The sequence below is a fragment of the Canis lupus genome, chromosome 16 (genome assembly GCF_003254725.2).
Source record: "Canis lupus dingo isolate Sandy chromosome 16, ASM325472v2, whole genome shotgun sequence".
Classification (NCBI taxonomy): Eukaryota; Metazoa; Chordata; class Mammalia; order Carnivora; family Canidae; genus Canis; species Canis lupus.
This window is the reverse complement of record NC_064258.1, coordinates 11358914-11384970: the sequence shown is the minus strand read 5'-3', so window position 1 is coordinate 11384970 and position 26057 is coordinate 11358914. Positions and strand designations below refer to the sequence as shown.

The following is a 26057-nucleotide window of genomic DNA, read 5'->3' as shown; positions in this document are numbered from 1 at the left end:
AAAAAAAAAACAAAAAACAAAAAACAAATAGCCAAAGCAATCCTGAGAGAGAGCGAAGCCGGAGGCATCAGGCTGTTTCAGAGCTGTGGTGACCCGACGGTGTGGCACGATAGACACATAAGCCCATGGGACAGAACAGGGAGCTCTGAAATACAGCCCCGCGTGTGAGGTCGGCCGCCATGGAGACGGGGCTGGTGACACTCCCGGGGAAAAGACGTTCCCTTCAATACACTGTGCCAGGAACACCGGAGGAGCCCCACACCGACCCCTCTCTTACCCCAGTCACAAAAATCTACTGAAAATGAGCTAGAAATTCGAGCGTGAGACCTGAAGCTGTAAAGCTCCCTGCAAGAGAACACATGGGAAAAGCCCCTTGGTAGGCGTTGGGGCACTTTTTTAGAGATGACCCCAAAGCACAAGCAACCAAAGTGAAAATGAGCAAGTGGTTCTGCAGGGAACAAGAGGCTCCGCCCAGCAAAGGAGACCAGAGTGGCAACTCTCGGCCTGGGAACGTGAGGATTGGGGCGGCCCCGCCGTCTACCGCTGTGTCCTCTGCGCCTCTGCCACCAGCATCTGGAAGGTCCTGATGCAGCCTGCTGCAAAGCCCGCCGCAAAGTCCATGGGCAGGCTTCATTCGAGAATTTCAGGCCTCTCTTCTCCCCTGAGGATCAAGACTAACCTCAGGATTTTCACCAGGACTGTGTCAATTCTGGAAATCAATTTGGGAACAAGGAACATCCGTGATGGTTGAATCTTTAGATCTATGAACGTAATATGTATCTCCACGTTTTAGGTCTCAAATGTCTTTCCTTGATGTTCTATTTTTGCTGGGTTTTGTTGTTGTTGTTTTAAGATTTTATTTATTTGAGAGTGAGAGAGCGTGTGCCTGACCTAGGGGAGCAGGGACAGGGAGAGAAAGAGGGAGAAGCAGGCTCCCGCTGAGCAGGGAGCCCGATGCAGGACTCGATCCCAGGACCCCAAGATATGACCTGAGCTGAAGGGAGATGCTTTACCCACTGAGCAACAAGTCCCCCCCTTGTTGGGTTTTTTTCATTACATTTTCTACTTTTTAGTTTTGTTTTTTTTTGTTGTTTTTTTTTTAATTTTTATTTATTTATGATAGTTACACACACACACAGAGAGAGAGAGAGGCGCAGAGACACAGGCAGAGGGAGAAGCAGGCTCCATGCACCGGGAGCCCGACGTGGGATTCGATCCCGGGTCTCCAGGATCGCGCCCTGGGCCAAAGGCAGGCGCTAAACCGCTGCGCCACCCAGGGATCCCTACTTTTTAGTTTTGATCTGGAGAGATCCCATGGGCCCTTTATCAGGCTGTCCCCTGTGGTCCAACTGGGGTTAATTTCTCTATAAGGTGTGAGGCTTAAGTCAAAGTTTATTCTAAAAAAGAAAAAAAGTGTGCTTTCTCCTGTGGACGTCACTTGACCCATCAGCCGAAAGGATCACTCTTCCTTCCCACAGAGTTGGACTTGCATCTCTTGTCCAATGATCAGTAAGCTGTGTCTGTGGGGGCTGCAAACAGACCCCACATCCCGGTGTCCGGCCCGTGGCCCGACCCGCACATCCTGGCACGGCCGTGACATCCTGCATCAGACAGACCGCTTCCTCTGTCTATTCTTCCCCCAAACCCGTTTAGCTACTCAGGTCCCCTTTTTACTTTCCCATGTAAAGTTTTAGAATGACCTTGTGTACAGCTACCAGAAATCTTCCTGGGGTTTTGACAGGGATCCTGTTGTAGATGTTCTCCAGCCAAGGAAATTCCCGCCCATTCCTAACGTTCTGCGAGCTTTTACCTCGATTCTCCTGGTTTATGCTGTTAATACGGTAGTTTACGCGGATTGGTTTTCAAATATCGAACCAGCCTTGCACCCGCGGAGCATCCCCACTGGCTCATGGTGTATATTCTTTGTACCTACGACTGGGTTCCCTGCGCTGAGGACACCTGCGTGTACACGCCTGTATGCACATGTGTGCGTGCTCTGCTGTCTCTGTCAGGCTGGGGCGCATTCAGTGTAAATCTGCTCGTATAAAATGAGTTGGAAAGGGTTCTGTCCTATTCTGTTTTCTAGAATTAATTGTGCAGAATTGGTCTTGAATGCTTGGGACAAGTCACCCATGAAACCCTCTGGTCATGCCCTGGGCCTGGAGGTCTCTGTTCCGGGAATGTTCAGCGTGAGCTCAGTTCCTTAACTGCTTCCTCCTGGGCGAGTGCAGCCCAGGCCATTGAGAAGCTGGTCCCTTCCGCCCGCCCCGTGTTGTCCTGTTGTGCAGATGTGAAGGGGAGCAGCCAGCAGGGTTCCCTCACCTCCCCCCACCCCGGCCATATCCCCGCTTTGTCCCCTCTCTTTTCCTTTGTCAATCTCGCTAGTTTTGTCGATTTTCTGGATCTTCCCAAAGAACCAGAATCTGAGGACGCGGGGGGAGGGAGCTGGGGGTGGGGGGGCTCAGCAGTTAAGCATCTGCCTTTGGCCCAGGGCATGACCCCAGGGTCCTGGGATAGAGTCCCGCATCGGGCTCCCCGCAGGGACCCTGCTTCTCCCTCTGCCTGTGTCTCTGCCTCTCTGTGTGTCTCTCACAAAAAAATAAATAAGATCTTTAAAAAAAAAATGAAAAAAAAAAAAAAAAAAAAGAACCAGAATCTGTGGGCAGTTTTGCTTCATACATTTTTCTCTGTGTTTCTGTTCTGGATTTATTGATTTTTTTTAAATTTATTTATTTATTTGAGGGAGAGAGAGAGAGCACAAGCAGTGGGGTTGGGGGGCAAGGGTCAGAGGGAGAGGGAGAAGCAGACGCCCCGCTGAGCAGGGAGCCTGATGCAGGACTCGATCCCAGGACCCTGAGATCATGACCTGAGCAGAGGCAGACACTTCACTGGCTGAGCCACCCAGGTGCCCCTGGAATTACTGATTTCTCTCTTTATCTTTTATTGCTCCCGGCCTTTAGCTGCTTGGGTTGTCACTGCTCTTTGTCACTCCTTCCTTCGGGGATGGAGGAGCTCAGAGTGTTGAGGTGACACTCGCAGTGTCTCCCCCACCAGCCTTGCCCCAGCCGTGCCCCACAGGGGGGAACGTGCCAATGGAACTGGTCATCCAGTTGGGGGGCTCCACATCCCCTGGGGCTTCACTTGGACCCATGGGTTATTTAGAAGTGTGTGGTTTAGTTGCCAAGACTTTGGGGGGTTTTCCTATTATTTGTCTGTTACCAATTTCTACTTTAATTCCACTATGCTCACAGAAAACCACCCATGGCTCCCCCTGTTCTGAGGACCAGGATGTAGCCACCCTGGTCTGTGGGCGCGTGAAGGGAACATGGACTTTGCTGTCAGTGGGCAGGGAGTCCTGTCGACATCAGAGGGTTGGGCTTGGTGACACTGGCGCCAAGCTTTCCCACATTCTTGCTAACATCCATGAAGTCATTTGAAGTCATTCTGCCAACTGTCAAGAGAGGTGGACTGATGTCTCCCGCTTCCATAAGCACTTGTCCACATCCCTCAGACCCGCAGGGAGGAGTGGCCATGTCCACACGGGCCCGTGGGAGGCCTTGCACACCGAGCCCGCTGTCCACCTCGCGCCTCGAGGGCCTCGGCCACAGGCCAGCTTTGAAGGACACCCCGGGCAGCCCTGCTCCGGGGCCCAGGCCCTGCCTTCTGGGGCTTTCCCACTGTCCACCTCAGCCCCCCTGCCCCGTGAAGGAGGCACACAGGAGCGCAGCCCAGACACAGCCCGTGGAGCCCCACACTCTGCCCACCACTCTTTCTGGAGCCCCAGGGAACTCAGACGGATGGCCCATGCAGTCGTTTGTGGTCCTCCTCCATGCCCGAGGGTCACACTTCTTTTTGTTTGTTTGTTTGGGGTTTTGTTTTTTGTGGGGTTTTTTTGGTTTTTTGGTTTTTTTTGAGGGTACACACTTCTTGCAGGAGAATTCGCACACAGCTCCGTGGTAACAAGCAAGGACAGCGCACTGTGATTTCTTGTTTGGAAACTAAATATTCCTCTACGGGGAGCATCTGTGGGAGTACAACTCTGCCCACAGCAGGATCTGGGGGGTCCTAAGACTGCCTCTGCAAGACGGTTTCTGGGGTTGTAGAGGTCCTGACCCAGATGTCCTAAAGAGGAGTCACTGGGGCCAGCCGTGAGCTGCATGGTGCTGCCCCCACGGGTGGTGCCGTGTTTGGACCAGCGCGCTGTCGACACCAAATCTGACCGTACAGCTGCTCTATCATCGTGCCTCCTAACTCATCAGTGGATGCCCTTCCCACCGACACCCCAGGGTCTTACTCCAGGTGGCAGATAGAGCAGCAGGATTGGGGGCTCAGGGGCCAGGTTTGGCAGCATCAGAGCAGCGACTGCACCCGGACCCGGACTGAGGGTGGGGACGAGGGTTCAGCCCTCCTCAGCAGGACTGAGCTCCCACGGCCCTTCACGGATTCCTGGATTCCCACATTACACAAATACAATCATAAGTGTCCATTTGCTGACACCCTGCAGGCTGGGGTCCCAGGTGAACCTGGGCTAGATGGATCTCCTGGCCCCAGCTGGCCGTCCAAGCAGAGGTCTGCAGGGGTAGGGCGCTAGGGAGGTGCTGGGCCGACACACCTGGAGTTACTGTCCTGTCACAGTCCCTCGACCCCAGGTGGGCGGCTCGTCGGCTCCCAGTATGCTGGTGTAGACCCCCGGACCCGCCTTCATGTACTGTTAAGCCTCAAGCCAGGCACCAGCCAGGGGCCGCCCAGTCTGTGGTCCGGCCAGGCCCTGAAGGAGACCCGGGTGTCCCCAGCACATGGACAGAGTCCAGATGCTTCCTAGGAGGCTGCTGCGGAGGAAGAGAACTCACCAGACATGCTGGAAAGTCCCAGGACTCTGGACAGCCCAAGGCAAAGGGGCTGCACACTATGGTAGATACACAAGCACAGATATAAATGGTGCACACGTGGGCACATACGTGTGTGCACAGAAATGGATAGCTACGTGTGTGTGTAAATGTGCTGCATATGGATCAATGTGCTGATACAAGTGTATAGATCACACAGGTCGCCCCAGCTCTCCTTGGCCCCCTCCAGCCCCCCAGGCCCACAGCCCCCACCTGCTCTGTGCCCCCTCCACCGGGAAGCCCTCCCTCCTGTCTGCCTCTGGGCCTCTGCCCACCTGGGCGATGGGGTGCCCTCGCTGTGGACATGCACCGTGCGCCTTGCCCAGTGGGCCTTCCCATGCTCCCCACCAGAGCTAGATTTTAACAGAAAGTCTTCCATTCTCTTACTGTTGGCAAGGAAAGTAAGATTTTTAAATGCCATGGGAGGGGATGAGATGCAAGATTGTGGAGGGAGGAGGAAGGCACGAATGTTGCATGCCTTCTATTGGAGCCCCCCAAAAAATCAGTGTCTGCTGGAGAGGAAGCACAAGTGAGCTCCCCTGCCCCTCACCCCCACTCCAGGCCCTGGGAGCCAGGGTCATGATGAGGACAGGACCCCCACCCAGGGGTCGTGATACCTGGTGATGTGGACTGAGCTCAAAACTCCCATTCAGGGGCCCTGACGATCCCCACAGACAGGGGCATGGCCACCCTGACCTGTCTTGACCTTGAGAACTGGAGGAAACCCCAGGCCAGCTGACCCCGCAGGACCAGTGGGGATGCTGCGTGCTTAGCCCTATAAGTCCATGATGCACCTGGTGATCACAGTGGGGCCTCATTTTCCCCACCTGTCCTGGCTTTCAGAAGCTGCTGGGAAGCAGGAAGGCCTGTATGTCTCAGCAGATGGGCTGAGGTTTGCAGGTGTGACCAGCGAGTACCCCCAGGCCCTGCCCTGGGGCTGGAGAGCTCAGGGTTACATCCTTCCTGGAAACCTCTGTTTTCTCCACCTGCCCTCAGAGCCATGAAGGTAGATGTGCATCTGCCCCCACACTTCTCTGGCCGCACCCTTTGCTCATGCTCCTCCCCACCCCCCGCCCCATGGGCTGTGAGTCCCCTCCGGCCATGGCTCGCCACCCCAGGTAGTTAGAGCAGACCCCTGCGCCCCTGGAAGAGACCCAGGCTGCGGAGAAGTCTCCCCCCTTTGCAAGTGAGGAAATGTTTACAATGGTGGTAGCCTGCTGCTGAATGCCCACTGCTCCAGCACTGGAGTGTGGAGCTTTCTGGAAGCATGGAGGGTCCGGGAGAGCTCAGCCTACGGGTATAGGGCTCAGCTCAGCCCCAGTGACCCAGATCGGCGGGGGGCGGGGGGCAGCCTACTACGTAGCAATGTGCGATGGGTGGATGGTGGACGGACAACGATGGATGAAGACAAAGCACGGTGACACTGGCTCCGGGGACAACTAGGTGAAGTCCGAGCCAGCCGGCGACAAGATAGCTCCAGGATGCCCGGCGGGCCTGAGTTTTCTTTTCTTCTCCCTGCCTTTCTGAATTGTCTGGGCTTCCTACAATGCACGTGTTATTTTTCTAGAAGCTGTCTTCTAAATAATCTGAACTGCATCACAGAGAGCTTTCCAGGTCCAGCGGCACCTTGGCTGTCCGCAGGGGCCTCCTGCCGTCCTGCGGGCCTCTGACTCCCCAACAGACAGGCTCCCTCCAGCGGGGACCAGGGCACCCCCCAGCCTCAGCTCCAGGCAGCAGCAGCCCGGAGTCACCACCCACAGCCCATCAAGAAGCCTGGAGGGGAGGGGAGGGGTGGAGGAGGAAGGAGGGATGGGGAGAGAGGTGGTGGGGGAGCCTGAGCCCAGCCCCCCTGCCTCAAGCTCCAAGTGAACCGGGCAGGAGGGAGGTATACCAGCCCCCCACCCCCATGCTGGTGCTCCGCATGGTCAGGAAGGAGAGGACCAGGCAGGATGGCCCCCCAGACCTTCCAGCTGCAGGCTGCGCAGACCAAGGGCCACGTCCCCAGGGAGCCAGTGGCAGGCGTGGTCAGCCTGGCCTCGGACCAGCATCTAAGCAAGTGAGACCCTGAGCCCCCTACTGTTGGTGTAGGCGGGACAGAAAGGCCCAGGGGACCCCCCAAGAGTGACTGGGACCTCCATACCACGAGGGTCTCCCCCTAGGCCTGTGCGCTGCCTCCTTCTCGGGCTGGGCTTCAGCGGGGAAACAGTCTGAACTGCCAGCACAGAAGAGTCACTGTCGTTGGCCAGGTTCTCTGCGCTGGCCGACCTCAGAGGGCCTGGGCACCCCAGAACTCTGCTAGGGGGGCGTGAGGTGGCTCGGAGCCCATGGGTACGGATGGGAAGACGGTCTGGGCTGAAATGTATGGAAATGTGGGGAGCACAGGCTGAGGGCTGCAGGGGGGAGGAAAGCGGCCTAGAGCCCTTCATTGGCCCAGTCCACAGCCCCACAGCCCCCCAGCCCCCCAGGGCGTTTTCCTCACCCAGGCCCTCAGGCGGGAAGGATGAAGGAAGCTCCCTCGGGCCCCAAGAGGGCAGCCCAGCCAGGCTGGCCTGACACAGACAGAGTCCTTCTGGGAAGAGGCCTTCCTGGTGGCCGCTGTGCCCTGCACAGAAACTGCCGGGAAGTCCTCTGCCCGCGGGGCCATGGCTCTAACACGTTCCAGAGAAGCCACAAGAGCCACAGCCTGTCCTTCCGATTGCCCCCTCCCCCACCTGGATCCTCCCCCCACTTCCGGAGCTCTGAGTGCAGGATGAGGGGGAGGCAGGGCACAGGGAGGACGCTGTGCTCTCCTGGGTCCCATTTTTCCCTTCTCTGCTCTTCATTATTTTGTTTAATCTTTTTTTTTTTTTTTAAGATTTTATTTATTCATGAGAGAGAGAGAGAGACAAGCAGGGGGAGAAGCAGGCTCCATGAAGGGAGCCTGACGCGGGACTCGATCCAGGGTCTCTGGATTCATGCCCTGAGCCGAAGGCAGGTGCTAAACCCCTGAGCCACCCAGGGATCCCCTAATCTTTCTCTTTTTTAAGTGCTATCAGGGACATACTGGTTCCAGGTGTGCAAGGTAACAACCAGCTGTTTGCAAACCCTAGGACACCATCAGCACGACCATGTTAACATCCCCCACCCAGCGCTGAGATGAGTTCCTCTTCAAGTGATGATGACAACTTAGGATCTGCGAGCTCCTCGACCTTCTTCTTCGCAGACACATCACGGTTTTGTTTAGTTGAGGGCAATGGCCTGGCCGCCCATCCTACCCCCACGGCCCTCCGGGCCACACCACCACGAGGCAGAAAAATGGCACACCACATCAGGGACATTTTAAAGTTTTAAGACTCTTCCCTGATGCAGCTCGCCTGCCTAAGGCGGAAGCCCCTAGGCCAGCTGGGACAGCGCCAGCCCCTGCCCCACATCCACCCTCCCACTGCTGCCTTTAAAGGCCCTTGGAGCCCCGCAGGCCACCATCTGCCACCTGCCTGCCACCCGCCACCATGCGCTGTCTTGCTGGCCTCGCTCTGGCCCTGCTGGCTCTGGGGGCCACCCTGGCCCTGGCCCCAGCCCCGGCCCCCGCCCTTACCTTGCCAGGTAGGCCTGAGCTGCTGCCCCTGGGAGGCGCCGAGGAGGGCCCCGGACACACCACTGGCCCTGACGTTTCAGTGACAGGACCAGAGGAGGCTGGTCCTCGGGGATCCCCGACTGCCCAGGAGCAGGGCCCTGCCCAGAGACTGCCATGGGCTGCAGGGCCCAGGCCACTGTCCCTGATGGCAGGACAGCTCCTGGAGCACGGTAGGCCTGTCCTTGGCCCCCTGGGTCTTGACACCACCTGCTGCCATGGACCTGTGCCTGACGCACCCTTTTGTCCCCAAGTCATGCTCCGCGTATTGTCTTCCCTTCAAGAAAGGGCGTGAGTTCGGGACCAGACTCCCCACGGCTGTCACCCCAGCCTGCTTTTCCCTGAGCCCGTCCTATGTCCAGGGCAGGCCGTGTGCCCGGAGGTCAGCTCCTCGGAGGAGGACACCTGCGTTGTCTCCTGCAACTCTGATGACAACTGTCCCCAAGGCACCAAATGCTGCCCCAGGAGCCCCTGCAGCCGCTCCTGTGTGGTCCCCTTCATCGGTAACACCACGCCCCTGTGCCCCCCGCCCCCAAGGTCTGTCTAGGGGAGGGAGGAACTGGCTCTGTCAGGGTCAACCCTGAGTGCTCACGCCACCCCCCTCCAAGTGACCCACTGCCAGCCCCCTAAACTTGACCTGTCAGTGAGCACACTCCCCCGCCAGCCTTGCCCAGGCCCCTCTACCCGGTGCCTGTGGTCCCCTCCCCAGTAGCACGGTGGCCTGGGGCCACCTGACAGCCCATCCCTCCCCAGTGCCTGTGCAAAAAGCCGGCCACTGCCCCCGCGTGCAGATCCCGCTGACCCCGGAGCCCTGCCTGGAGAGCAGTGAGTGCTCCAGGGATGATCAGTGTGTGGGCCACAGGAAGTGCTGTCTCAGTGTGTGTGCCATGCGGTGTCAGGACCCTGAGGCAGGTGAGCGCCCCGCACCCTCCCCGGGCCACCACCGCAGCTCCTGACCACGGATGGAGCAGAAGGTCTGTGCTGCTGGGGCAGAGGGTGGGTGTCGGGCCAGCAAGGGAGGCGGAGGCCCAGAGACTTGCCCAGCAGGACAGGATGTGTCCAACCCGGCCTGAGCAGGACCTTGGCCTTGCCATGGAACTTTGGGAGGCATCGGGGTTCCTGAATGTGGGAGGAGGTCTGGGAAATGTGGTTCCTGGCCGTCTGTGTCCTCGCCAGCCCGTGGGCACCGTGAGGGCCGGGGAGGGATGGGGAGGGATGGGTATGGGGCGTCCCCCCTGCCACCTTGGTTGGCTTGCCTCTGAGGCCTCCATGTCCCTGCAGAGGAACCACTTCAGTGACAGGCTTCCCCAGGAGCCCCGGGCTGCCAGGAGTGACCGGCCTGAGTCTGCTTGGCAAGAACCTTCTCTCTTGAATCCAGAGAACATAAGATGATTCCTGCCTGCTGCTAATAAAAACCTGAGCTTCACTCTGTCTGTCCATCTGTCCTGGGCACCTGCTGGGAGGGACAAAGCACACAGGCCTCTGGGAGCTCCCGGGTCTCTGGCCCCCCGGGGGCCGGTCCCTGTGACAGGTGCTGCTGGTGCGGGGACAGGAGTGGAGCAGGGTCTGCAGGGAGGACTGGGCTCCCAAGTCGCCTCGGCCTCTCTCCACAGCAGGCGTGTAACCCCATCCGTGCAGTGGTGTGCAGAGGGAAGGCATGGTTACAGGAGTGTCAGTGCCCACACCACCCTGGGGACCTCCAGGGAAGGTGGAGCAGATACCCAGTGGGGACCCCACCGCTCACGGCAGTTCTGACACTAACCCCCCTGCGGCTCCCACCCTACTGCCTTGACTGCAAGCACCTGCTGGCAGTTCGGGAGGCCACCTGCACCCCGATTCACGTAGCTACAGATGCAGGGGTTCCCACAAACCACACCAACTCAGTGAATTGTCAGGACGACCCAAAGAACTCTGAAAGCCCAATAGTTATGATTACAGTCTATCGTGAAGAACCCAGACCAGCAACAGCCAAATAAAGACCACACGGTGGAGGTGGGTGCGGGGACGTGGGGGGCTCTGTACCTGCTGGGCTGGGGTGCACCACCTGTAGGCACATCCGTGTGTCACGGGCCCACCCCTGCCCCCCAGGGGCGCCCAAGCTCTGGTGTCCAGGGGCCTTCCCGCAGCCTTCAGCCCTCGTTCAGCAAGTCGGCCCCCGGCCCTCTTGCCACAGGCTGGCTCCTTGGGCCACCAGCCCGTTCTGTGTGTCTAGGACTCCTGCCCCAGTGTCACCTCGTTAGCAAAAACTCAGGTATGGGAAGCAGAGTCCTTGTAAATAACACAGGATGCTTGCAGCACCCCGGAAACTGCAAAGTTTCAAAATGCTGCTCCAGGCAGAGGGCAAGGACCAGAGCTCCTTGCAGTGCCCCAGTGTGCGGCTGGCACGTGTGGGCGCTTGGCTGGCCTGGCCACGGCTTGTGGGGCCGGCGGACACATCAGGAGCTAGGGAGACAGGATGGATCGCCCCAAATGAAAAGGGCTACGCCCAGTGGCTGAATCTTGTTTCTGGACCATTGTCCAGCAAGAGGAACCAGATTCCTTGGAGACACTGTTGCAGGAACACAGGACAAGGCTGCGTGGGCCACCTTGTGTCAGAAAGCGGAGCCGGCCTGTAGCCATCACCAGCCCGCTGGAGCACCGCCAGGGTACAGGGAGAACAGGAAGCTCCTCTTCCCGGAAAACGCTAGTCCACATGGGGGGCTGGGGGGGACACTAGGACCAGAAACCCACGGCCCACCCTCCACAGCTCCGAAGTCATCCTCATCCCGGGCAGGTGTCACCAGACGCCCGGGAGCCCCTGGGAGAGACACATGGTCTCGAAGCATCCCCCTTACATGACCATTTTTCACCAAGGGGAGCTCCCTCCACAGCAGAGAGCTGGTCCCCACCCCAAGCAAGGGACTGAACCTGGCACCACACATCCTAGGCCCCCGTGGCTCTGCGAGCCCCAGTGCCACTCGAGGGGATCCCAACACTCACATGTGGTGGCCCTGCCAGAGATGTGCACCGCGAGGATTCAAAGGTGCCATGAGACAGCGCAGTTGCCCCTCAGTTATGGCGGGGGGGGGGGCCTGAACCCCGCAGCCCACCCCGCCTTGAGCTCAGAGTGAACCAGGCGGACGGAGACACACCGGCCCCCACCTACATGCTGGGGGACCCTCCCCTGCGAACGCCCACCCCCTCCATCCCTGTATGGCCACGCGTCCAGCTTGTCAGCTTGACACCCTAACATCTGCCCTACGTGCTTACCCACCCGCACCCCTGTCCTCCTCACTCCTGCTCAGGAGCAGCCCTCCTGCCCGAGGTAAGGGGGAGCAACCTTCCAATGCAAATCACTGCAGAGCCCATGGCCCAACCCCTCCTCCGTGGGAGTCCTATGCTCCAGCCCACTCTCCCCTGCCCTCCTCACCCACAGGGACCAGAGGAGGAGGAGCAGCCCCGGCACAGCGGGGCCTACGGAGGCAGCCACACCACCTGTCCTCTGCCTGCTGGCCCTTGCCCGGTCCTCCCCACGGAAACCACATAAAGGCTGGTGCCCACAGCGACCCTCCCCCTGCCTCCTGGCCAGGCACTTCCCCGTGTGGCCCTCCTCCCAGGAACTGTGACAGTCTACCATCTGCTCTCCTGGCCATGGATTTCCTACTATGTGGTATTTTAGAACAGTGGCTTGCAGGGGGCCATGGGGAGAGGGGGGATCCAGCACCTTCCAGGCCCTCCCACCCCGGAGCTCCCAGGCCCCGCTGGCTCCAGCCAGGAGAGGCGACCAGAAGGGCCCTCGCACCCATACTGTCCCCAGCACTTGCCCACCACACCAGGAGGGCTCTGCAGGACTTCTCGGTGGATGGTGTAGTGGTAGGAGGATGGGCAAGGCAGAAGGGTGGACTGGGTGAAGAACAGAGGAGGGAGAGGGAGGGGGGAGGAGGGATGCAGGAGGATGGATGACTGAGAGACAAAGGACTGAAGGAGGAGGAAGGAAAGGCAGTGGAGGGAGGAGGGAGGAAGAGGAAGGAGGGGCGATGAAGGAGCAGGAACAATGTAGGAGGTGGAGGCAGGAGGGACAGAGGGAGGGGAGGTTGGATGTGTCGATCCATGGGGTTTGGGGACCTGGCTTCGGTCAGGATTAAGGGGTCGGAGGGCAGAGGCACTGGGGCTTCGGGACTATAGGAGCCCTGGGTGCTCATTCTCCACACACCCTTGGGCAGTCCCATCCTCCACTCTGGCCGTTTCCCACACGTGAGGGGTGAGGGTGCAAGGGTGCAGTGAGGGTGCATGGGACAGGGTCACACGCCTGGCTGAGCCAACAGACCTTCCAGTGTGGTTCCTCCCCCTCCCCTCCCATCCCCCCCATCCTCTTAGGAAGTTTGGGGAGGCCCTGAGGGAGGATCTTTCCCTAAGAAAGTGGAGTCCTCAGGCCCACCTTTCTGTGATTCTACAGAGGACTCAGCACAGCACCTTGGTAGGAGGAGACCCCAAACCCTGCACGCAGAAGAGGCATTGGGGGGAGGGGGATGAACTCTGGAGGCAGCCAGGTGTACCCTTCCAGGCCTGTCCCCAAGAAGCCTCAGAGGAGGCACTGGATTCCCCAGCGACAGGTGTGCGGCCTGTCCACCAAGGTAGCTCACCAGGGGTTCCCCACCCCACCCCCTGGGCCGGTCTGGGGGACACCTCTGCCCAGCCCCAGCCAAAACCCAGCCTTGCAGAGGGAAGGCAGGTGCCATTGCCACACCTCACTGTCCAGGGGAGCCCAGGAAGGCCCAGCGCCTGGTGGAGCCCTCACCTCCCCCACCACCCGCCACCCTGCTGTCACACTGTCATCGCCAGCTCATCTGCTCCAGATTGCAGCAGGAAGAGTCCCTGGCAGGCCTGCACGCTGCTCTGGGCCTGTCACTCCATCTGTCACAAGCACACAGGACAGGACGGGCTGAGATCTCCCCAGCATCCCCCCGCCCCCCTCCCTGCCACCCAAAGGAGACCAGCCCCTCACCCAATCTTCCTGCCAGACTGGTGCTCTTCACCTCCAGGGCGGCAGGCGGTCCTTCCGCAGTGTCCTGCTGTCAGAGGGCACCGAGCTGGGGCCACCCCCCCCCACCAAGGCCACTCTGCCCTCAGGTCACCATCAGGCCCCCCATCATCAGGGGGCAAGGGAGCTGCAGGCTAGCCTCGCCGGGAGGGGCACAGGGACCAGGGTGGCATGGGGGCACGGAGGGGGAGCCAAGGGGCTCACAGCAGGGCCTGGAGGGGGAAGCAGGGACAAAGCGCCCCATCCTCCCCAGGCCCAGCTGGGTCCTCTGAAGGCAGAGGGGGTTCCAAGCCCAGCACTCAGAACACTGAGCACCTGGCAAATCAGATCTTTCCCCCAAGCCACCAAGTGGAGCCTGATGCTTCCCATCCCGACAAGGCTCCTGCCCCCGTCAGCTCAGAGCACAGGGCCATCTACACAGACCTGAGTGACCGTGGGGGCCCCAGACGTAGCCCCTGGGCCCGGACACTGCTCCCTGGCAGCAGCGGCGGTGATGGCGAGGTGGGAGGCCCTCTGTCTGGGTGGCCGAGGCCACCACCTCAATGGAGATGCGCCTGCTGGGTCACGTTTGCTGGAAGCATGAGCTCCTGACTCCGGGAAGTAAGAGAGGCTTTGAGGGACCCCACGGGGCCCTGGGCGGGCCACCTCCCGCTCCTGGTCACGGCCAGAAGGGCCCCAGACGAGCCACCCTTGCAACCTCCAGCTGCAAGAGCATCAGAACCAGGGCCCAGGAGAGGTCTGCGGGCTCAAACCTGAGGCCCTGGGCTCCCCACGCCCAGGCTCCCAAAACGTTGGCAGCTCTGGAAACGCCTCGGCGTCTGGCCAGCCCCAGAGTAAAGACTAAACAGACGGCAACGGCAGGCGCCTTAAACACGGCCCAACAGCAGGCGAGGCCCTTTCTTGGGCCCACCGGCCTCTGACGCACTAGCTGGGCCACAGAGCTCCCAGAGTACGTGGCCGCTGCCCCACTGCAGACCCCGGTGGCTCTTCGTGGTCTCAGGGACAAGAGCTCCAATCCCAGAACACTTCCAGCACCCAAAGCGGCCCCATCCCCACGATCCCAGCCCAGGAACCACCGTCTCCTTCCGTGTGCACCTCTGCGCCTCCAGGACGAGGCACCCGGGTGAAATCACGCGGGGAGGGCACGGTCACCGAGCGTACTGGCTAGTATCCCACTTGGGACACGCCACATCGTGCGCTTGCTCGCCCACCATTGCTGGCGCACATCTAGTTTGGGGCTTTTTCGGGTAACACCTCTGCGAACACCTGTGTGCAGGTGTTGGCACAGACATGTTTCCCGTGTTCTTAGGTGTGCCCCCGAGTCCCCCAGCGACTGTTCCGTGAAACCGCCACGGCTTCCAAAAAAGCCAGCCCGTGTCACGGCTGACTGCGAAGCCTTAGCCTCCCAAGCTCCCCACGCCCTCACCAACGCTCTTCATCTTCTGGGGTCTGTGCTGGTTGTTTCCACCACAGCCACACTGAGTGAGTGCAAAGGGGCACCTCGTGGTGGCTTTGGTTGGCATTTTCCTGATGACTGGTGGCACCGAGCTCCTTTCATGTGCTCATCAGACATTTATGTAAATTCTTTGGAGACATCTACTCAAATTCTTGGGCCAGTTTTTAGGGGCGCCTGGGTGGCTGAGGCAGCTCAGCATCTGCCTTCAGCTCAGGTCATGATGCGGGGGTCGTGGGATGGAGCCCATTAGCGGGGAGCCTGCTTCTCCTTCCCTGTCTGCCTCTCCCCACCCCCCCACCCCCATGTACGCTCGCTCTCACTTGTGCTCTCAAATAAATAAAACCTTAAAATTCTGTGACCGGTTTTCAGGGGCACCTGGGTGGCTCGGCTGGCAAAGGTGAAGCGTCTGCCTTCGGCTCAAGTCAGGCTCTCAGGGGCCTGGGATAGAGCCCTGGGTTGGGCGCCCTGCTTAGCGGGGGGTCTGTTTCTCCCTCTGCCTTTGCCCCCCCACCTGTGTGTGCGTGCCTTCTCTCAAATAAAATCTTTTTTTAAAAAATTCTTTGACTGGTTTTTACGTGGGCAACCGCCATTCACCGTGGAGGTGTAAGCGTTCCTGGACTTTACACGTTTGTTTTGAGCTGCATCCTCACGTGTGTGTTGCCGCTCGTTACTTTCTAATAGCCTCCATGGTCTAGAGTGACCTCAGGCTCGCAGCAACACCGAGTGAGAAGCCTGGTAAGACCTACATCTCGTCCCAACGCACATGCCAGCCCTCCCCCTGCCATCGACAGCCCCCACCAAAGGGCACACCCGTTAGCGTCGAGGAAGCCACACGGAATCATCACCAAAGCCCGCGCATTCGACTCCTCCGTTCTAGAGACAACAGAACCCCCGCCGGACGCACGCACGTCGGCCGGGCACGGTCCGCAGCGCAGCCGCCCCGCACAGCGCCGACAGCGCTCGGCCTCCAGCCGCGGGGCCGGATCCCCGTCCGTCTCCCCGTCCGTCTCCCCGTCCGTCTCCCCGCGCACCAGGGCCGCTCCGCCCCAGTCTCCCACGCCGCTTCTTCCCATCAACCAGCTTGTGCCCTCAGCAAAGATGGCATCTGGCCAGAAAGGGGCAGCCAGTGGCTGCCGGCTGCGTGCCCTCAGCAAAGATGGCTCCCGGCCGGAAAGGAGCTCCAGGGACTTCCGGACCGGCGGACCGCGGCGCGGCTCGCTTCCGGCGGCGCTCCGAATGACGTAAGAGCGCGCCGAGCGGCGTGGCCCTGGGACGCTGCGGGGGCACATGGAGGTCAGCGGCGGTGCTGGCGGCCGCGGTGTAGGTCTGATGGCGCGGGGGGGCGGCTGGGCGGCGGTTGTAAGGCCCCCAAGGGCGCGGGAGGACGCGGGGGAGTTGAGAGTCCCGGGGCGAGGGGAGGCCGGTCCGCGCGCACGCCCTCGTCCGCCGCCATCCCGCGGGCGCGGGTGCAGGTACTCGGTTTGTACCCGGAGGCCGAGCCTCGGGGCGCGAGTACGCCGATACCCCGCGTCTCCCAGCGTCCGCTCTTCTGCGGTTAGGACGGGCGTCTGGCGCGGAGGGAGCCGAGGGAGCCCCGGAGGCCCGGGGCTGGAGCGCGCCGCCGTGGCGGGAGGAGGCCGTCGGGGCCTGTGCGACCTGCCCGTGGCGTGCGCGGCCCCGTCCGCGGGGTTTGTGATAGGCCGGGGAAGAGGGCGATGCCCCGGGTCGCGGCAGGGGGGTAGGGGGGAAGGGTGGGAGGGGAGGAGAGTTCCCGGGGGCCGGGAGGGGGCGCGGTGATGTGGGAGGGGAGGGGAGGGGTGATGGGGCCTGGAGGGGAGCGCCGTGGTGATGTGGGGAGGGGGCGGGGTGATGGGGACCCCCTCCCCGCCCTTGGGAGCCTGCTGCTCGCCTGGAGCCCCGGCTTCGGGCTGGGCCCCGGGGTCACTGTTGAACCGCTGGCCCAGCCACCCCCTCGGGTGATGCCAAGCACAGTGCGCGGACTCTCCGCAGCCCAGGCTCTAATGCGGATGAGTTCTGGGCCTCGGTCACCTGCGCGGAACCAAAAGCCTGAAAGGTGGTTCTTCAGGAAACAGATGTACAGCGCCGGCAGGAAGCAGAGGCTGCGGCCTCTGGAGAGGGGCTGAGCTGCGGTCCGTGTGTCTTGCTCTGTGTCTGGGAGTCCGCAGCTGTGCCCGCCTCACCTCTTCCTCTCCTTTGTGTCTTCAGGGCTGTGGAACTGCCGGCTAGGAGTCTCAGCTGCCTGCCCCCCGGGCCGAGATGGCAGTTCGCCTGGTGAAGCGATGCACCTGCCTCCTGAGGGGGGCCATGCTCGAGGCCCCTGCCCTGGCTCCGGGCTGCGGACTCCGACTTAGCAGGGTCGCCCCCAGGGTTCTGACGTCCTCAGCTACCTCGCCCAGTTCCCACTTCCCAGGTCCCTTATCGGGGCTTGTGGAGAAGGAACGGGCATTCGCCGCCAACTCAGAGCACCAAGATGTGGACCAGCTCATCGAGAAGGCTACTCGGCCTGAGGAGCTGCTGGAGCTCTTTCGTGGTGGTCACTGCTTGCACGAGAACCATGCAGCCCTCATCCTCATCCAGCTCTCTCGCCTGCTGGCCAACAAGCCAGAAGACAAGAAGGCATTGCTTCTGCAGGATGCCCACTTCCAGCAGCTGCTTCAGCTGGTCAATAGCCAGGTGGGTTTCTAGAATGTACTCTGAGGGTTCAACGAGCAGGAAAAGGTGGCCCTAGAGTCCAGAGTAGCCGGTCAGTTTCCAGGTACAGCCAGGAGCTCCACCACCCTGCCAGGTAAGTCCTCCACATCCTCTAGGTTTTCATTTTGGGGGTTTTTTGGTGTGTTTTTTGTTTAAAGATTGTATTTATTCATGAGAGACACAGAAAGAAGCAGAGACACAGGCAGAGGGAGAAGCAGGCTCCATGCAGGAGCCCGATGCAGGACTTGATCCCAGGACCCTGGGGTCACACTCTGAGCCAAAGGCAGACGCTCAACCCCTGAGCCATCCAGGTGCCTCTAGTTTTTCATTTCGTAGAGTACAAATACTTTTATGTGTCTTTTTCCTGTTAGTGCTTTATGCAGACGTTTTAGGTGAATGAGTATAAACTGTGTTGTTGTTGTTGTTTTAAGATTTTATTTATTTGTTCATGAGGGACGTGGGGGCGCGGGGGAGACACGGGCAGACGGAGAAGTAGGCTCCATGCAGGGAACTGGACATGGGACTCGATCCCAGGTCTCCAGAATCACACCCCTGGCCAAAGGCAGCGCCAAACCACTGGGCCATCAGGGCTGCCCAGTATAAGCTTTTTTTTCCCAAGCAGCAAACGCCCTTCCCTGGCGAGGCAGTCCTGACTTGTGTAGCTCCCGTCCAGGGTCTGTATGGCTAACAGTGGGCATGCTCCCATGGCTGGAAGGGATACAGGGTATTGGACGGAGGGCGCCAGGCCACTGGGCTGGGTACAGCCATCATCCAGCTAGTCAGACCCTTACACTGAGGGAACAGGGCAGGGGGAGGGCCTGAGTAGCACCTACAGGGGAGGAAGCAGAACTCCAGTTGGCTCTTTTGCCAGAGGGGGGGGTCCACACCACAGGCAGGAGGTCGAACCCCTGCTCTGGCCTTGTCTGCCCACATTCCCTCCCCAAGTCTATGCTTCTGTCCCTTGCTGAGCAAAAGGGATAGGAGATTCACAGTTCAAGGGCGGGGTTTCCAGGCTTCCACTGAAAAGCAGGGGGTGTGGCTGGCTGTTTTTTATGAGATAGGCTAACTAGGCCAAGGGAGGAAATGCTAGAACGTGTGTGTTAGGGGAAGTATCACGTCCGGGAGCTGTGTCTCAGTGAAACGTGTGCGTGCACGCTGGAGTCATGACAGAAGGTGGTCGAGTGCCACTGCCAGTGCCAGTGCTCGTGATCTCATCCTGAGCCCTTCTGGTGGTGAGGGTGTGGTCCTGACGGTTATTTATTGAGTACCAGGTACACACTAAGGAAGCAAGTATTAGGAGGTGGATGTGAACAACATGACAAATTGACGAGCCAGGATAAACCAGGAACAAATTATAACGAGTTTGGAGATTTAAGCTTCCTTTTAAAAGTTCCCCTGCTATCCAGGAGACGCACAGACATAGGCACCAGGTTTCCTGAAACAGACTCAGATTCCAGACTTGTCAGCCTCCGCAGCCCTTCGCACACCGGCTCCCCTGTTTGCACTCAGCACCAGGTGTGGTTCCAGCTCACATTTGAAGGGAACAGCTTCACAAGAAGGGGCACCATTAGAGGCTCAGTGCTCCAGACAGCCCCTCCCCACCGAGTGCCTGTGTCCTGGCTCTCCTGTGGGCCCCCTGCCATATACTGCCTCTGCAAGGGGCTGGGCTGGAGGGGCCCCATGCATCTCTGAGGCCTGGAAACACACACCCTGCTGGGAACGGCAGAGTCTTCTTGTCAGAAACAGGTACCAAGGAGGAGGGAGGGAGGTGCCAGCATGGCACTGCTGTAGATGGTGGGGCTTTAAGGAAACTGAAGTGGGGTGTGAAGCTCCCCTGGTGTTGGTGCCTGACACGGCCACGGTGGCAGCCGGTGAACAACCAGCCCCTTGTCCCAGACGCCTGGGTTAGGATGGCCAGGACTGTGTTGGACCCAGGCCTCCTTTTGCCCACACATTCAAGGGCCTCTCACGCCCTGAGGAGCACGGACTGGGTGGGGCAGGGGGGTCCCCCGTGCCTGGACATGCTGTGCTGGATGCCGGCGTTACTCTCATCAACGTCCATGAGAAACACTTTACCACAACTGTGGGACCGCTCCATTGGGGAAAAGGGGCTTAGAATTTGGGCTTCTCAGACTCAGTGGGGCAGTTGTGTGCTGTAGGAAAGTCAGTGTGTCTGTAACAGCCAGGGAGCGATACGGTCACCACAAGCAAAGGAACGAGCGGGCTCCTGCAGGCTTGCCTCCCAGTCCTGGACGCAATGGCTTGCCTGGGTTCAGGCCTGCATGTGTGAGATGGGCACTCACCAGATGTGCCCGCCATGCAGAGCAGCTGTGGCCGAGTCTGTGTGTAACCGGCCTCCTCTGTGGAATTTGCATTGGAGAAACTCGGGAATTTCGCTTCTCATGCAACCTTCTTGTTTGAAGGTGACCCAGACAGCTGCCAGAAGCCCCCTCCCCCACCCCAAAGCAGTGGGTGGGCTGTGCTGGGCAGGCAGCTTCTAGTCCAAACCCCTGACATAAGTCAGGTGGAGTCTTGCGTGTGACTTTTTTGTGTCCTTCCAACCCAGATAACCTCCGTGTGGCACGGGATCCTCGTGAAGCTGCTCCGGAGCCTCTATGCGCTGGCGCTCCCCGGGGCCTGCAAGGAGCTGCAGTCGGTGGAGCAGGAGGTCCGCTGGCGCCTGCGCAGGCTTAAGTACAGGCACCTGGTCTTCCTGGCGGAGTCTAGTGCCACCTACATGCAGGAGCGGGACTCCCAGGAGCTGCTGGCTGAGCTGCTTGTGCACCTGGAGCGGCGATGGGCAGAAATCGAGGATTGCCGCATGGTAGTGTCCATGATGGCCAAGATAGGGCACCTCTCGGAGCCACTGATGAACCGCCTGGAAGACAAGGTACTGGGGCAGGAGCCCTGGGAAGCTGCTTGCCACTCCTGGTGGGGAGAGCACAGGGCCCGAACCGTGCCTGGTCTTACTCCACAATCACCTTGTGCGCCTAACTGGGGCCGTCAGGTGGCTCAGCTCCAGGCTAGTGCTTGGTGGTGATGCCTCCCGCACCTTGCAGTCAAGTCAAATTCAGCTCCCATTCCCGTCATAGTGGGTGCTGGCCCAGATGGCTGCCACAGCAAGCCCTGCAGCTCATGGGCCCTGGGTCCTCTGCACTAGGACCTGGGGATAAGTTTGGCTGCAGACAGGGCACCCCAGAACCCAGCGGGGGTCCCTAGCTGGGAGCAGAGGCAGGGCCCACCCAGCTGGGGCCTGGGGTTACTGAGCTCAGGTCCAGTCGCTGTCCCACAGGGGCTGCACTGCATGGGACCCCTGGCCTCGGCCGTCGAGCTGACCCCTGCCGGCTGTGATTGACAGTGCCTGGAGCTGGTGGAGCAGTTTGGCCCCGACGAACTACGGAAGGTGCTGTTGACGCTAGCCACTCAGAATCGGCGGTCAGTGCCCTTGCTGCGGGCCATCTCTTACCACCTGGTCCAGAAGCCCTTCCCCCTGACGAAAGGCATCCTCCTGGACCTGGCTTACGCCTATGGTGAGCCCTTCCCACCAGGAGCACTGGGCGAAGGGGCACTATGGCCGCAGCTATGTCAAATTCGATGCCTGCCTATCCTGTGGCCGGCACTGGTCCAAAAGGCTGCCACAGCAACACTGTGACCCATGGGCCCTGATTCCCCGCACTGGGCCTCAGGGATAAATCTGATCACAGACACCAACCTCCCAGACCTTGAGGCCATACAGGGGTGGCTGGGTGGCTCCCAGGCAGCCCGCTGACCCTCACTGGGTGAACCCTGGGGTCACTGTGTCCCGAAGGCAAACTCGGCTTCCAGCAGACCCAGGTGTTCCAGCGCCTTGCATCTGACCTGCTGCCCCGTGCTCCCAGCCTGACATCCAGCGAGGTGGCCCGCTGCACCAAGTCCTTCGCCCTCCTCAAGTGGGTCAACGGGCCCCTGTTTGAGGCCTTCGTCCAGGTGAGCTGGGCAGCGCCCTGCGTCTTCTATCAGGCGCAGCAGGCCAGACACACTGCCAGACTGCAAAGGGGGGTGGCTAGAGAGGGGGGTCCCCATCCGAGGGTGATTGGGGGAGGAGCCATCTCAGGTGGTGCAGATGACATGGGTGAGGGTGGTCTCCGGCCTCAGGTGACTGTAGCAGGGACTGTTGTGGACAGCGAAGCTCCGAATTTGCTCTCTGCTCCTGAAGCAGCAAGGAAAGATGCTCACGTTTGCGTGCAACCACTTGAGGCTATGCGGACTGGCTGCAGCATTTCCAGAGTCTCCACCTCTGGGGGAAGGTCTAGATGACCTAGGTGGCTGGGAGCCCTGTGGGAGGGCCCGTTGTGTCTTACGTTTCCCTCTGCTGTGTGGCCGGTCTAGCACATCCTAGACAGAGCCCAGACTATCACTGGGCTACACCTGTGCAACATGCTCCTGGCCTTCGCGCATCTGAACTTCCACCCGGAACAAGAGGACCAGTTCTTCTGCTTGGTACAGTCTGTGTACCCCTGCTCCCCCATCCTCTTCCTGTGCCTGCCGGACCCCCGGGGGGAGCTCCAGACTGGACTTGTGCATGGGAGCCCTAGGTATAGAGGCAGAAAGGAAGACCCAGCGTGGGGGCCATGGGGACGCCAAGAGGGCCATGGGAGCCAGCTGGAGCCACACGGGACATGCGTTGTCTGGGGTCTAAGACCTGAAATCCCCACATGTGCACTGTGTGGCCCAGAGCAGCTGCAGGTCAAGGACCATCAGCCTGCTCAGTCACCACGTGGTCAGGGCTGGGTCTCCCTGGTGCTCCCTCAACTCCCTGCTGATGCTGTGAGACTTGCCAGCAGGCACAGGTGTGCAGGTCACTGCAGAGTGCCCCTGCGCAGGGGTGAGACTGCCTGTGTGTCTACCGGCCTCAACCCTAGGTCTGCTGGCTGTGGTCCCTTACCAGTGGGAGGGGCAGTGGGAAAGTCTAGCTGAAGGTCGTGCTGCCCAGGTTGCTCCTGGGTGACAAGGAGGGTTTCTGGAGCTTTCTACGAGGGGATGCGCCAAGCCTGAGCAGAGCAACTGCAGGCTCACTCCCCAGAGCTGCTTTGGGCCTTGGTGCGGCCAAGTCCTTCGGGAGCCCTGAGCATGGCTGGCCCTGGGATGTGTGCTGCCGCTGAGGGAGACCCCCATCCGTCCACCTCGCCCTGTCCTCACCCAGGTCCGTGAGAAGCTGGGCTCAATGCTGTCGGGCCTGCCCCCAGCCCTGCAGGTGGACGTGGTGTGGGCTCTGTGCGTGCTGCAGCAGGTGCAAGAGGCAGAGCTGCGGGCTGTGCTGTGCCCTGAGCTGCATACCCAGTTCCTAGGTGAGTGGTGTGTGGCATCTCCTCTTACCCTGAGGGATGCGGAGCCCTTCCCGCTGTAGCTCCAGCTGGTTGGCTGCCTGGTCCTGCATGTGTCCAGCACCTCCAGCGGGGCTGGGCAGGGGAGAGGGGACATCCCAAGCCCACCTGGCACTCACTGCTCCCCCGCCCCCTCCCCGAGGGTGGCCCACACACCCTCTTCTACCTGTGATGACATGTATTTCATGGTGCAGCTTGGGGGCAGAGCGTGCTGGTCCTCAGTTCACCCGCTCTTCTCGTTGTGTCCTCTTCCTTAGGGGGCGGGTCCCCAAAACATCAGAGCACCTTTCAGAAGCTGCTGCACATCAACGCTACTGCCCAGCTGGAGTATCCCGAGTACACGGGCCCCCTCCTTCCGGCCTCTGCTGTGGTCCCCAGGCTCTCAGCCTTAGACAGGAAGGTGACCCCTTTGCAGAAGGAGCTGCAGGACACACTGAGGGGGCTGCTGGGGAGCAAGGGCAGCTTCATGGTGCCCACGCAGTACGGCTGGGTCCTGGGTGAGGCCCTCCCCATACTCCCACCACAGCGGCCGCGGGACTGCTCCTAGTTCTGCCCCCTGCTCCCCCGAGGACAGTGCCCAACATGTGCCCCACACCTATCCCTAGACGCTGAGGTAGTGTTGGACCCAGATAGCCAGTTCCTGCCCCCGAGGGACTTCGTGGCCCCCCATCTTGCCCCACCCTCCGGGAGCCAGCCGTTGCCTCCTGGAGCCAAGAGGTAGGCAGGCCTGCAGCTTTTCTGGGCTCCCCACTCCTCCCAAGGGCCCAGGAGCCCCTGAAGCTGAAGCCCTGCGCCTCTCCCCCACCAGGCTGGCCTTCCTACGCTGGGAGTTCCCCAACTACAGCAGCCGGAGCCGAGACTTGCTGGGGCGCTTCGTGCTGGCCCGGCGCCATGTGCTGGCCGCTGGCTTCCTGGTGGTGGATGTGAGTACTGTTGGGCAGGCAGTGACCACATGGCCCCCCAGCTCCTGAGGGTGTCCCTATGAGGGTTCCCCCTTCACGCAGGAGAAAGGGCAGCTTCAAAGATCCTATTTTCCCCAAGGCCGTGGCTTCTGTTACCCGCTCTAGGCCTTGTGCACCAGATCTGCACGTCCACGTCAGCCGGTGCTAGAGCTGGGTGCTGCCCAGGACACTGCGCTCCTTCTTGCTCCCATCGGAGAGCAGACTGTCCTATATGGGCCACAGGACACAGGAGTGGCCTTAGAGGCCACATGATGGTTTTGTCATGCATCTCAGGGTGGTTTTTTGGTTTTGTTTTTAACAATGTTTAAAAATTTAAAAGTTGCTCTCAGATGCCACAGGCTCTTGGATCCCAGGCTTAGAGGTCAGGCTCCTGTAGCTCTGAGCCCTGCGGAAACCAGGATCTCTTCCCTGAACACGGTGCCACAGCTCCGTGGGCTTGGGAGGCCTGGGGTGTGGGCGCAGAACAGCAGACAGAGCAGGGGTCCCCACACCCTCCCCACAGGTCCCGTACTACGAGTGGCTGGAACTCAAGTCTGAGTGGCAGAAAGGCGCCTACCTGAAGGACAAGATAAGAAAAGCAGTGGCGGAGGAGCTGGCCAAGTGACCTGTCCTGAGCCGTGAACTGCGTTTCCCCAGGGTGGGGCCAGGTTCCCCCAGAGGCCTGGCCATGGCCACTCATGGACACACGTCCCTGTGGGGCTTGCCCAGAGAGGAGTGCTGGCCGGCAGCTCTTGCCTCTTGTGGGCAATAAACCTAGAATTTCAGTTTTCAACACCAGAAGGCATCTTGGCCTTTGTCACCGTCACCACCATCCACCCTGCTTTCCAGGCGGTCCGTCTGTCCTAGCTTCTGCCTCCACGGGGGCCCTTGTCCTGTACATGCACACACAGCCACCTGCCTCCTGCTCACACTGCGCAGATTTGGTCCTAGAGTTCCAGCTTTGGAGCCATGAGGACCTTCCTGGGGTAGGCCCATTGGGGTTTGAGCACATGAGTACATGGCTTGGGGCTCTCATCATGGTTTGGTACCCAGCACAGTTGTCCTAGAAGTTCTCTTGTGCATGGTCTCGAGTGAGTGGGGGGAAGCCAGAGACCCAAGCTGACCAGGAGGCAGTGGCTCTGGAGCAGAAGGCAAGTGTACTCATCTGTTACAGCAGGGTTGGAGTCCCCTCCTTGCCGTCTCATCCCAGCCAGGGGGCCCTGGTGTTGTGTGCCCTAAGCCTCCTGTCCTGGCCTGGCAGTAGTCCCACTAGACACTGGAAAGAACAGTCTGCTTCCCTCCTGGTCCCTTGCCAGAAATTTCATTGGTAGAATAGACAAGAGTGATTACTGGGCACTGCCATTTGCCCCCAGCAGCTCAGAAGAGTGCAAAGGCAGCCAGGGAGAAGGGCCCCTCAACCCCAGGTCCCCATCCCAGCGGTGCCACAAGCCTCCAGAGGGTCTCAGGAAGAGCTAGTTCATCTCTTGAAACCTCGCGGGCCTGGGGGTGGATGGGGAGCCATTGGACCCTTGTTTGCACAGGCTGGTGGCTGTCCCTCACCAGGTGGGAGGGGGCAGCCAAGGTGGCCTAGGCAAGATGGGGGCAGGAGGGCCTGCCACAGTGGAGCACTGTCCTGGATGAGTGCCACATGCAGAGCTGGTTCAGGAGGACTTCAGGGATGTCCCATCCACCACTTGGGACCACCGGCCTTCATGGCAGACACTCAGGTCCCTTTGTGCTTATGAGAAGGGACAGTGGTCCCTGTGTCCTCCCAGTTTCCCCGGTGCTGACCTCTTGTGGGACCAACGGGTGTCACACCAGGACACTGACAGGGAATGGAGTGCACGTTGGCACGAAGACCCCTGTGCCCTTCACACCGTGCATCCCCCTTGCTAGCTGGTGACCTTGGGTTGGATGGGTTTAGCTCCTGCAGTTAGGTCCGTTCTTGGATCAGTGCCTGGGGGGTGGCTGCCTGTCGTGGCACCATCCCACGTCCCCCTGGCACAGCGAGGGGCCCTGAGGTCCTCCACACCCTCATCCCGTGGTAGACGCTTGAGGTTCCAGGAGGC

The 26057-nt window shown here is 60.3% G+C and overlaps 2 protein-coding genes and 2 non-coding genes across 7 annotated transcripts in view; 3 read left to right on the top strand and 1 right to left on the bottom strand.

Moving 5' to 3' along the window:
- The window catches only part of RAMP3 (receptor activity modifying protein 3), a 41751-nt gene extending 25830 nt beyond the window's left edge, over window positions 1-15921 (bottom strand). The window contains exon 1 of the mRNA XM_049095132.1: window positions 15783-15921. The gene's annotated coding sequence lies outside the window, so the exon portion shown is untranslated. The remainder of the gene's footprint in view (window positions 1-15782) is intronic.
- Window positions 15922-16139: 218 nt separating this feature from the next.
- On the top strand, window positions 16140-24789 carry TBRG4 (transforming growth factor beta regulator 4). Of its 4 annotated transcripts, none has more exons than XM_025433956.3 (11): window positions 16140-16265; window positions 17199-17666; window positions 20251-20574; window positions 21043-21214; window positions 21493-21650; window positions 22053-22163; window positions 22867-23011; window positions 23305-23544; window positions 23653-23764; window positions 23856-23970; window positions 24512-24789. In XM_025433956.3, the coding sequence occupies exons 2-11, from the start codon at window positions 17250-17252 to the stop codon at window positions 24611-24613; spliced, it is 1896 nt and encodes a 631-aa protein (XP_025289741.1). In that variant the 5' UTR covers window positions 16140-16265; window positions 17199-17249; the 3' UTR covers window positions 24614-24789. The 4 variants fall into 4 exon arrangements, with proteins under 4 accessions (XP_025289741.1, XP_025289735.1, XP_025289724.1 ...); XM_025433950.2 differs by having other exon boundaries at window positions 16169-16296; XM_025433939.3 differs by having other exon boundaries at window positions 16178-16292.
- LOC112651073 (small nucleolar RNA SNORA5) lies at window positions 20739-20875 on the top strand. Its single transcript, XR_003130592.1, has one exon. It is a non-coding gene; the product is annotated as a small nucleolar RNA SNORA5 (small nucleolar RNA).
- On the top strand, window positions 21260-21394 carry LOC112651077 (small nucleolar RNA SNORA5). Its single transcript, XR_003130593.1, has one exon. It is a non-coding gene; the product is annotated as a small nucleolar RNA SNORA5 (small nucleolar RNA).
- Window positions 24790-26057: the final 1268 nt, after the last annotated feature.